At 29.8% G+C, this 11975-nt stretch overlaps 2 protein-coding genes across 11 annotated transcripts in view; both read left to right on the top strand.

Moving 5' to 3' along the window:
• The window catches only part of LOC126843823 (potassium voltage-gated channel subfamily KQT member 1), a 120149-nt gene extending 115700 nt beyond the window's left edge, over window positions 1–4449 (top strand). For all 10 annotated transcript variants that reach the window (XM_050581669.1, XM_050581668.1, XM_050581658.1 and 7 more), the window contains 8 exons: window positions 445–591; window positions 1159–1269; window positions 2064–2267; window positions 2332–2527; window positions 2611–2725; window positions 3050–3206; window positions 3781–3903; window positions 4003–4449. In XM_050581669.1, the coding sequence (XP_050437626.1) occupies window positions 445–591; window positions 1159–1269; window positions 2064–2267; window positions 2332–2527; window positions 2611–2725; window positions 3050–3206; window positions 3781–3903; window positions 4003–4098 (1149 nt within the window). In that variant the 3' untranslated portion in view covers window positions 4099–4449. The remainder of the gene's footprint in view (window positions 1–444; window positions 592–1158; window positions 1270–2063; window positions 2268–2331; window positions 2528–2610; window positions 2726–3049; window positions 3207–3780; window positions 3904–4002) is intronic.
• A 4059-nt stretch (window positions 4450–8508) lies between these two features.
• LOC126841961 (gustatory receptor for sugar taste 64f-like) lies at window positions 8509–11720 on the top strand. Its single transcript, XM_050578791.1, has 9 exons — window positions 8509–8647; window positions 9047–9248; window positions 9506–9624; window positions 9760–9945; window positions 10466–10740; window positions 10857–11011; window positions 11101–11263; window positions 11329–11418; window positions 11584–11720. The coding sequence occupies exons 1-9, from the start codon at window positions 8509–8511 to the stop codon at window positions 11680–11682; spliced, it is 1428 nt and encodes a 475-aa protein (XP_050434748.1). The 3' UTR covers window positions 11683–11720.
• Window positions 11721–11975: the final 255 nt, after the last annotated feature.

An 11975-nucleotide genomic window follows, 5' to 3' on the forward strand; every position in this document is an offset into this window, starting at 1 on the left:
CGGATTTCTATTATAATTTAAAGTTTGTTAGATATTGGAAGTTTTTAATTAAAAAACTTTAATCAAAGGCACACAATAGCCTAATATTGTCTGATATGCAACTCGTGAGTTGTATGAACACACGGAGGTGTATGGCGACGGCGAGGCAAAGTGGAAAGGGAGAATGCACAAGGAGAAACTGTGTCAAAATTCGGCCAACATAAAATGTGGGGTGGTTTTGATAGGATGTCTATTGTTGTTATTCGATTTGACGGAAGGCGTAGATAAGAGACGCTCTCGAAGCACAATTTTCATTCAGTTGAGGATGAAACATGTTTGTTTAAGTTTGCTATTTTTTGCTCGCCGCCGCCATTATCGTCCAGTGGTTAGAACTTTCCGTCCTTTATAAACGCAATAAAAATAATATTATCTAAACATCGTCGTTACCTTCTCCTTTTTTTTCAGGAGCTCATCACTACGTTGTACATAGGATTTCTAGGTTTAATATTTAGCAGCTATTTTGTTTACCTCGCCGAAAAGGATGCACCGAGCAAGGACGGCAAGTCGAGAAACGAATTTTCCAGTTACGCCGACGCCCTCTGGTGGGGAGTAGTGAGTGATATTAAAATTACTCTTAGTTTTAACTTAGGTACAATAAAACCAATGTACAGGGTGATTCTTTTATCATGAACCATTCAATATCTCACTGGGTTTAATTCATAATTAGATAAAAATAGCTCTACGCGCTTATTCTACCGCACGCCACCTCCCATCCTACTCTTTAACCTTCAGTAACATAAAAAGTAATTATCCAAGTCTGGTTATCGACCAGTCAAAATTTTCAGAAAATTATTCTTAATAAAAAGCTATCTTGAATTAAAAAAAAAAATAATGTAACAAAAAAATAAAAACATAATTTAAAAAGTAAAATAGTTAAGTGCAATAAAAAACGTGGTGCTATAGCGCAAATGAGTATAAATTTATTAAAAAAAAAAAATCTTAAAAATATTCACTAGAACAAAAGTTATTTCATTTGTCGAATCATTGTGGAACACCCTGTATACATTCAATTATTTAAATATACGTTATACACGTTCAAATGTCAAAATATAGAAACCGTTATACCTATGTTAATTTTATCAACTACATTATAATTTAACATGGTTTTATTTGTCTTAGATCACTGTAACGACGATAGGTTATGGTGACGCAGTGCCTCAAACGTGGATTGGGAAAATAGTCGCTTCATGTTTTAGTGTATTTGCAATTTCGTTCTTCGCACTGCCAGCTGTAAGTATTGAACGTTCCGTTATTATTTTAGCTTATTTTTATTTGAAAAAATAAAACCTATTCGATTTTTAAAAAGCTAACGAACTCTAACAGATTAATCGTGCACATTGTGTGCACAATACGGCTAGGTCCGGACTCCGAAGTTAATATTTTTCCATTATCCCTTATATCGCTGTCTCGCTTGAAATTGCTCAGTTAAAATAGCACATAATGGCAATGCCAACAATGGATCCATTTAACGTCTTTAGTGAAAAAGTCTAGGGTCAACGATCTAAATTAATATTGCTTAATGAAAATAACAATTAACGAGGCGAAAAAATGAAAACGAGACTCGTTCGATCCGAAAGCACTCGGGGTAAAATATTAAGTCAAAATAACACAATAACCAACCTAATGGGATACTTAATTTCGTAAAAAAAAAAAACAGTACATAGCCATACATTAGAGTCTGGACACTATTTCTATAATATTATAGCGTTACTGTATGTATTATTTATTTTTAGTTATAATGAATTATTAAACTTTTTAAATAAAGACCAACGATCATGCTCATGCTTAAAATAGTTATTTATTATTAACAATTAGTATTAATGATTAATTATCATGGTAGTTAAGTACCATGATCAAGCGGTATCGTTATACCATCTGATATGTTTTTTATTATAAATTATTGTACTTAAATCATAATATAATTACTGTGGGCGTATAATTTAAAGTATAACTCACACTTATAATTCTATCATGTACACACTTGAGCGCAAAGACAAAAGTTATTTTTATTCGGTATTTTTCAGGGAATTTTGGGTTCAGGATTTGCATTAAAAGTGCAACAAAAGCAACGCCAAAAACACTTCAACCGACAAATTCCAGCTGCAGCAATGCTTATACAATGTCTATGGAGATGTTATGCGGCAGACAAATGCTTCAATAGTCAAGCTACCTGGGACATTTATATAAAAGAACCGGGACATCCCAAAGATAATTCGTCGTTAAGTAAAGTATGTGAAACGCTTGAGAACATTATAAACAAAAACATAGGATAATATAAAATTGTCTCTTCAGTCTTTAATTATGCAAGTTGCAAAACGCGCAAGTATTCTCAAACGAAAGAGATCAAAAAATAAAATGGAAACTCCAAGCACGTCCACGGCTAATAGCAATAAAGAATGCTCACAAGCTCAAAATTTACCTCCGCCGCATAACCCTAGGATGGACAGCGAAGGTGAAGTGGTATTCTACATTGAAGAACCTAAAGCAAGTATGTGATAATTGGAGTGCTCCACGCGTATATAGACTATAACGATGCAATTATGTGTTTTACAATTGTTTATTTACTTTCAGCCACTCCAAACCGGGTCAGACGTGAATCTAGAAGGTATGTCAGTCAAACAAGTTCTGCAACTGAAGCCGCTAGCGATGACGTAGACTTGGAAATGGAGCCAGAACGAGTTACCACGTAGGTTTTGGTTTTTGTTCAAGTGTTCCATATATATGTATTTATGGAGGGCGAGTCGCCGATGGGGTAAAGCGACAGTGTGTTGGCGACTAGCGCTCACTGTCATCGGTTCGACATTAGGTCAGGCGGTTCTATTTCCTGGGCGGAAAACCCTTTAGTGAAAAGGAGCCGTCGCGTCAACCCTCCCCCCCCCCTTTTAAGACAACGAACTGACGGCCCTTCCCTAGTGACTTCGTCAAGAAACCAGCTCATGATTTCAGCGTCGGGCCTTCAAGGCCTGTCAAACGTATGTACATGATGATGATGATATCATTGTTGTTGCAGACTGACTGATGTACACAGAAATGCTATTCGAGCTATCAGAAAAATTAAGTATTTTGTAGCCAGAAGGAAATTTCAACAAGCGAGAAAACCTTACGACGTGCGCGATGTTATTGAACAGTATAGTCAAGGCCATTTAAATATGATGGTTCGGATAAAGGTAAGGTTGATCAATTATTACTGATTTAAAAGTAAGATCTTATATAGTCTCCTTAATAGTTTATTACGGACTTTAAGTAGAATATGATGACAAAATACGATATCAAAAATTATTATTTTGATATAATTTAAACGTTTAAGAGTATATTACGAGAAATATTTACGAGTTGTGATAATAGCAGAAAAACATGAAAGTATAAATATATTGTGATGGGTGATGAAAACATTGGAATAGTGAAAACGTTCAGGTTGATAGACAAATCTAGAGGTTGACCTGAAAAAAGTTGACGAATACAAGAGGCAGTTATACATAGAAATGTATGGCGGGAATAAAGAAACGGGGACAATTAGGAGATTGCGGAGAGAGCTAATTTGGATAGCCAATTCTATTTAAAGAAATTCCTAATTCCTAAGTACCTATTCAGAAAGTATGTGCTTAATGTAGACCATACTCCACGTTAAATCGTTTCCATGACAACGGTCATCTAAGACTTTAAGCAAGATTAAACTACAGGATAACTTTTCCGGTAACCACGTTAGATAATCTGAAATAATTATGCATTTCAACATTTTAGGAATTACAAAGGAGATTAGATCAAACCCTCGGAAAGCCCGGCAGCTACTTAGCAGGAATTGATAGATCGGGCAATGTGAAGCCTATGACGATTGGTGCTCGTTTGTATAGACTGGAACAACAGGTAAGGAAAATTCCAATTTTTGTTTAGTCCTCAATTAAATCTGAAATACAATGCGTGTTATGCGTTTGACAAATCTATTATCCTTAACTTATATTTCAGTTAACTATAATGGACAAGAAATTGGATCAAATGGTGTATTTATTAAACGTCCAAACGCACAGACAACAGTTTCCAGCTTTGGAAGAACAAGTGTGAATTATTTTCAAAACTACTACTGGTCTACTCTTCCTATAAATATTTACCCTACAGACTACATCAGACCGTTTTCTCTTCCAACGCTTCTAATTGCTGTTTGCAAATATTTTACACACTGTAACTTTTTTATATTTTAACAGGCTATAATCATATCAAAATGCAGACCACATGATTGGCTTAAAAAAAAAACTTATAAAAAAAAATGTGTTTTATTACGCCTCATTTAATACAATTAAAACCGTTGAGAATTATTATACTTTTAGACTGCTGTACAGTAAAGCAATATTTACATTGTTTATATTATTGAATGATTATCTTATAATTAACTTGAAAACTATTTTTATATATACCTTTTACCTACTTATTAATTATTTGTTTCATAGCAGAACTAATATTTTAAGCAAAAAAAAAGTTTTAAGAAATCTTTTTCGAATAAAAATATACGATTATTATTAAACCTTTTGATCAATACGCATTTTGTAGGATAAACCAAATAATTTAAATGACTGGTGATTGAATTAGGGTTAACGAAATCGAATTTTCTAAATTCTTAGTTTAACACAATTAAATTATATTATTATCGTAGGTAATAAAATAAAATTGAGCTTATAGATATTAGGTACTTAGATTTTATCTAATCTATACTTTTAATCGAATACCCTTTTTTACAAAATAATCGTTAAGTGATATAATATATTTATACGTTCTATACATAATGTGTTTAGTTGTTCAAATTAGCAATAATACTTTTAAAATATTATACCATTGATTATACCAATTTATGTTATTATATAATAACCATTAACTGTAGATTTAAAATTATTGGCCTACTCCTTATTTTTCAAATGGGGCAAATTCGTTAGGATTAATTATTTAATTTTGTGAAAACTCACTTACATTTTTCCCAAAAACTTTCAGTCGTACTGGGAACATCGACCAAACAAATTAAAACAATCATGGACAAAATTAGAGTTAATCATTTTTTTTTCTTTATAGAAAATGTTTATTTTTTTATCGGGACCAATTTATGGCAATGATAATATTAAGATGAGCACAAATATATAATATGTTATTATAAATATATAATAATATTTATAATGATAATTCTAAAAGATGCTGCATCTTGCATGGACGCTTTGTTGATTTACTTATTTCACTGAAACAAACACCAATTTGTTCAACAAAATGCATTTCAATTTCTTTAGTCAGAAGTGTATTAAATGAGACACATTTAAAATTTGTAATTAATGAAATATTAAAATAGTAAATTATAATCCAAATCTATGTGAGATTTTTTTTCCTTTTTAGAACTAGATAACTGTAAACATCAAAACTGAGTTAAAAAATAAATGAAGTACAATGTAGTACAATGTAGTAAAAAAAAAAAATTAATTAATTAATTAATGTAAATTAGATACTCTGTAAAATACAACAATCAATACAATTTTAGTCCAACTATAAACATGTTTTTAATATATTTATGGTATAAAAAAGCCAAAAACAATGAAATTTTATTTCTTTTATATTCGAATGCTTAACAAGTCAAAAATTATAGGGATAAGACTTAAAACAAATATGGTTTGACCTTGATTATATTGAACAATAACTAATTTATTTAGTAGAATTTAAAACAATACTATTTATAAATATTTGATCGAAACCCTGATTATAAAGAGGAATATATTTATTAAATATATTATATATGTAAAAACTCAGAAGTCAAACGTCGATTTATTTTTTAAAAACAATTTAACAAGACATCTAGTAAGTACTAACGATAACGTCTTTCAAAAATTTCACTTAAAACACTCTCAACACCTAAACTTATTACTATAAAAGCAATTATAAACTAAATTTTTATATTGAAAAGATTGTTTTACTTCTTATTAGATGGTGTTTACGGTATTTAAATTATCTATGTTATGAAAACAAAACTGTATTAGCTTTTAACAATTTTTTATTTTGTCAAATGAATTTGTTAAAATGATAATTGTATTTCTTGTTTTGTACAAAATGTTAGTTAACTATATCAAATGACCAATGTTCAACTCGGTAAATTTGTAAAGCAATCTTTTATCTTGGGTCTAAGTAAGTGCCTTTTATGTACTCGGTTTTAATGATCGTTTTATCTGTTATTATGGTTGTCTCTGTTTTCTATGTAACCTTTGAAATTTTACAAAATGAAATATGTTTTTTCGTAAGTCAAAATAAAATAATGTCACATCATCTTTTTGCCACATTGTTATTTAGATTTTGCGATTAAAAATATATTTAAATATCTATTATTGAGTAGTTGTAATCTCAATCAAATGAGATTTCGAATTTTCTAATTTACAGGTACTAGTCGTTTAAAATTCTGATTCAAATGTTCTAAAAAAAAATTATTTTAGTGTAACTTTTTTTTTAGGCAGTATTTTTGATACTGTTTTTTCAATGAAAAATCTATCTCTTATTTTTACAAAAACTATTAAACAATTTTATTTATTAGTTTTTTTTTATTTCATAGTACCACATATTTTATTAGAAGTATTATAGGTATTAGGTATGTCTAATTTACGACTGCAATTGAAGACCTTGGAACTACAATAAGATTAAGTCCATTATTATACAAATAGAAATCTTGAAAATATGTCTATGGAAAAAGGTCTACAATTTTTTACAGCGACAAACAGTAAAGTCAAATAATACAAAACGCATTTTCTCTCGCCAAATTTTATAAAGAATTATCTTTTGATCGTTCTGAAAAATTGAAACAGTTGGAGATGTCTGGGTTCAAGGTCTTCAATGTGTATCATCACTAATGTCGCTACTGTGATCATTTAACAAAGAATTGTTGATATTTGGATTAAATGTCCCTATGAATAGCATGTACATTCTTCGATTTTACACAATATTTTTTTTTTAATATCGCTTTAATTCGAAACGTAATTTTTTTTATATACTTTATTGTACAAAATACATATTTTCTTTTTAGGTGCATTGTTTTAACTTTAGACAATTCTCATCTTGTTTTAAAATTATTATTTATTATGTATATGTATTATGTATTTAATCTTCAGTATTTGTAATAGTATTTAATTTTCTTAGATATTTATGTACGTTTAAGCAAAATGATAAAAAACCTAAAAACTTTTTAGTAAATCTTTATTTCTGTCATTTAAATTTTTTAAATATTATTTATACTAATTTTATTTCAACCCTTTACCATTGTTATTATTATTTATTATTAACTAGATTTAGTTGTATTAAATACATTATTATATTATTAATTGTATTATTCTTATTTAATTAAAAACGAATAAAATTCCATACAAACGCATAATTTAATGTTTATATATCTATAAATAAATTATTAATAGGAACTCATATTTTCTTTTTAATATTTCGCCAATACAGTATACGTGTATTAGAGTTGGTTTACTATTAGATTCCAACATTTTTTTTATATTGTGCCATAAATTAAAAACATTAAGTTAAAGTTTGTGATCTTTATAACAACTTTAGGTGGAACTGCATAGTACTTAAAACATTTCAATAATGTACTTACTACTAAAATTAAATTAAATCATATAAAAGCGCGCATTAGAGTTTGTAAATTAGTTTTATGATGTACCTACTTAAAAATGAAAACAAATAATTGTTTAATAGTTTTTTTTTTTAATTTACGTATTTTAAATTCGATAAAAATCATTGTTAAAGCAATATTTTGAACAAAATAATATTACAAATACAAAAAAAACAATGTGGGATCGAGGCGTAGTGGGGTCGGAGCATATTGGGTCAGGGGATATCACAAGTCAACAGGATGTCTGGTGATTCCTATTCACACATAGCAACCTAAAAATTGTACACAGACGGAGTGTAATTTCCCTCCTTTTTTAATGTTCCTTAATAATGTTTGAATACTGATTTTAGGATAATTATAAGACTTTGTACACCTTTGTAGCAAAAAAAAAAAAGAGAGTCTAAATTATGGCACATTTAAGTTTGCAAATGTTTTGGAGCTTTTCTCCAAATCAACTTTATCAACTTCTGCCGACCAGAGGTCCATACGCACAAATTGAGTGTAACCGAATTTTAACACGGAACGCTAAGTTGCGTATTAATGATACAGAAAAATATGTACTAAAAGAAAGTTTAAAGGTTTGGATCAAGTTGTAGATTGCAACCCATCATCGAACGATCGACATCAGCGATAATAATATATAATAAAGTGGTCACGCAACGTCCATAGTAACCGCGTTATGTATTAATAATGAGTAGTTTTTACTGTTTTAGTGTTTACTGTGATAATATCAGGAAGCACTTATTTCAATGTTTTTTAGCAACACGTCAATCGAGTACGAAAATTATGTTGCGATGAGTTTTGTATTTAATTTTCTGTAGTTACGTTGTGTTTTGCAACAGAACATGGCCGATAAAAATGTGAATTTGGGACCAGTATACTTGAAAAACCGCAATTTTACCGAAAACAAAACATATGAACGCATGTCAGAAAACTCGTGGAACGTCAATAGTGCATTTCAGCCGAAGGATGATGGAAATACAAGTATAAAATTCTGAATTGCGTTTGTTAAATAGTATGATAAAGCCTAATATAAAAATCGATTTCATTGAAAAAAAGAAACCCGTAAAGCGGCGTTATATAGCTCTTATTACTTAGAGGTAATAAAATCACTGTGAAAAAAATATTCGATATAAATCTGTTATACGGTGTACCATAATACGGAATTTAAAAGTTATAATTCCGAATTTTTTTCAAACCCACCCTTAATCGAATCAATTAATTATTATTTTTTTTTTTTTTACTGAAATAAAATCTGAATAATCCGTCCGATCTAGATCAATTCGATCAATTGGGATTTTCCCATCACTAATTATAATGCGTGAAGTCTGAATGTGTCAATCATTTAACAACGATTATTTATAATTATATTATTTTTTTTAGGTGTTGAAATCGACGAAAATATATTGGGTAATCAAATACATAATTATAGGAAAATAAAAACACTCGAAGAAAACATTCGGAAGGATATAGTTAGCGATAAGAATTCGATGCATAGGTCAATCACTCCGGTATTAATGCTTGCTAGATTTTTCGCTTTACTGCCTGTACAAGGTATAAGAAGTCGAAATACCAGTTATTTAGTGTAAGTCATTTAATACTAAGATTAACATTAAGTTACTTAAGTTAATATTTTTAATGCGAAATTAGTCAGGTTTTACTTTCCCAAAACTATTATAATTTGCTTCATATTGGCATAGGCTATCGGAATAGCTGACATCAATAATCTAATTTTGTTTTTCCAAAAATAATTTATAAGCACCTAGTACCTACGTTGTTAAAATATTTAAATGTCACCAGTTTATGATTTCTAATTCAATGGTTCATGCAATATGTTTTTAGTTTCGACTGGTTCAGTTGGTCGGTAATATACGTTTTGATAGTTCTTGCATCGTCATTCTTAATCACAAGTCTATCTTTATACAAAGTGTACAAGACGGGCTTGACATATTATAGTACAGGTAAAATGTATTAAATAATTTATTTGAACAGTCGTTCATATTCTTCATAACCGATTTGATAATATTTATTTAGAGCAAAACATGTTTGAATATTTCAAATATATATATATATCCAATGGTTTTTACTGTTTTTAGTTGAAATTGTATTCTTCGGAAGCTCGCTAGTTATTTACATTATTTTCATAAAACTGGCTAGAGGATGGCCAAAAGTGATGAAAAAGTGGGAACTGGCAGAGAGGGAAATGAGACAATTTGGACACCCCCGTCATACCGCGTTAAAATTTAAATTATTATCAGGCGTTATCATGGTTCTGGCAATAAGTAAGTTACATTATTAAATGAAAAAAGCCTATCCGGCGACTATGTTGTCATCTCTCAGTGCTAACCGCAGACTGAGGGACACGCAGACAATACATCTTCTTTATGTATAGTAGCAATTACGTCATACAGGAATATTTTTGGGCATAGGGTTTTTTATTTAATAATAATACATTTCAAAAGTGACTACTTCAATTTTAAATGGGTTACGTCTTATTTCAAGTTACAATTTTTTTTTTATTCAAAGTAATTATTAAAATTAAAATGACTAACATATATGCGTAATTGTCTCCTGATACAATAGTGTAATTTAACGTTTCTTTGTTGGGTACTTAAAACTCATCTCATTCGGCTACAAAAAAAATAAATACGTTAAAGAATTAAATCGAATGAAAAATAAACGGCACCGATCAACTAATTTTGCAAAATCACATACACTTAATAAAGAAACGTACTTAAAAAGCCAGTCATTTTTCCATTTATATTTTCAATGATCAAGTATTATTTTTGTTTTTTCTCGTAGTCGAACATTTATCTGCCATTCTAAAAGGAATAGTCAAGGCTATTCCTTGCTCTACCGGCGGACTGGATATTTTTCGAACTTATTTTGCTATGTCATTTAGTCAAGTCTTTAGCGTGGTCGAATTTTCATGGGTAATAGCTTTGCCCGTTGGATTTTTAAATCTTATAATTGCCTGTGCTTGGAACTTCATGGATTTGTTTATTATTATACTATCGTGTGGTCTTTCTGACAGATTCAAACAATTAAATCGTCGTTTATCTGCTGTCAAAGGGAAGGTAATTACGTTAAAGTTGACCATAGGGTAGTACCTCAAAAAATCGTAATACGTACACTAGTTTCAATTAAATTGCAATTATTGCATTATAACATAACATTGTATCGACTTTAATAGGTTCTCCCAAGCACATATTGGCGGAAATCGAGAGAAACATATAATCTCTTGGCGTCATTGACTCGAGATTTCGACGATTTTCTATCACCAGTGATTCTATTATCTTTCGCCAATAACCTATACTTCATTTGTCTTCAGCTATTGAACAGTTTAAAGTAAAGAAAAAAACAATTATATATTGTATTTTTTTGTTTCATTATAATTCTAACTCGGTCTATGTATGTATGTATGTACTAATTCATAGACCTATGCACAATATTTGGGAAGCGTTGTACTTTGTGTATTCGTTTAGTTATTTGGTCGGTAGAACATGTGCCGTTTCCTTATGCGCGGCCTCGATAAACGACCAGAGCAAACAACCAAGAAATGTTCTTTTTTCAGTGCCAACAGAAAGTTATGGCGTAGAGGTCAGTTCGTATCAGTGACCTTCGTTGTACTTTAAGTACCTTTCCTACAAATTGTTTTATTGCAGGTAGCAAGGTTCTTAACCCAGGTGACATCCGACGAACTAGCATTGACTGGGTGTCGGTTTTTTTCAGTCACTAGAACACTAATGTTAACGGTTTGTTTAAAATACATTTTACAGTTTAATATAATATTACCTTTGAGTTTAATTTGTTCACAAGATTTTTAGTATGTGTTACTATTCCATCTAATAGTGAACATTATAATATATTTAAAAGTGAACATTAAATTAATTTGTTATATTATGTTGGATTACTTAAAGGTTGCTGGAACTATTGTTACATACGAGATTGTATTGGTACAATTCAATAGCGTAACCAACGAAGCCATTAACCAAAACAACACACTGGATTGTCCATAATGGTGAATTGAACACATAATAATTACAAAAATTCAACTTTGAAGTATCCGTAGTGAATAATTAATATAATTATAGTCACTATTAACCGTTTTTGAATATTTGTTAGTAGTATCATTTGTGTTCTTAATCTAGCTGTTTATGTATTGTTTGAACTCCTTAAGATTTAAGAATAGTACATCTTACACTAAAATATTGTATTTGTTATTTGTTAGTTGAAACATAATAAACACTAGTTATTGAGGAATTTAATAAAAAGGAACTCATATTTTTTTTTACATTTCTTTTTTAATAAA

Source organism: Adelges cooleyi, unplaced genomic scaffold (assembly GCF_023614345.1).
Source record: "Adelges cooleyi isolate 19-005CV unplaced genomic scaffold, UGA_ACOO_1.1 ACOO_flye_CR_arks_rails_tigmint_CR_PRNA_108, whole genome shotgun sequence".
Lineage (NCBI taxonomy): Eukaryota > Metazoa > Arthropoda > Insecta > Hemiptera > Adelgidae > Adelges > Adelges cooleyi.

What these genes read in the sequence shown, in the direction of transcription:
- LOC126841961 (XM_050578791.1), top strand. Translation starts at nt 8,509, where the DNA reads ATGGCCGATAAAAATGTGAATTTGGGACCAGTATACTTGAAAAACCGC. An exon ending in CTTGACATATTATAGTACAG is followed by an intron (nt 9,625 to 9,759) that starts GTAAAATGTATT and finishes TACTGTTTTTAG; the next exon opens with TTGAAATTGTATTCTTCGGA. An exon ending in TATCTGCTGTCAAAGGGAAG is followed by an intron (nt 10,741 to 10,856) that starts GTAATTACGTTA and finishes CGACTTTAATAG; the next exon opens with GTTCTCCCAAGCACATATTG.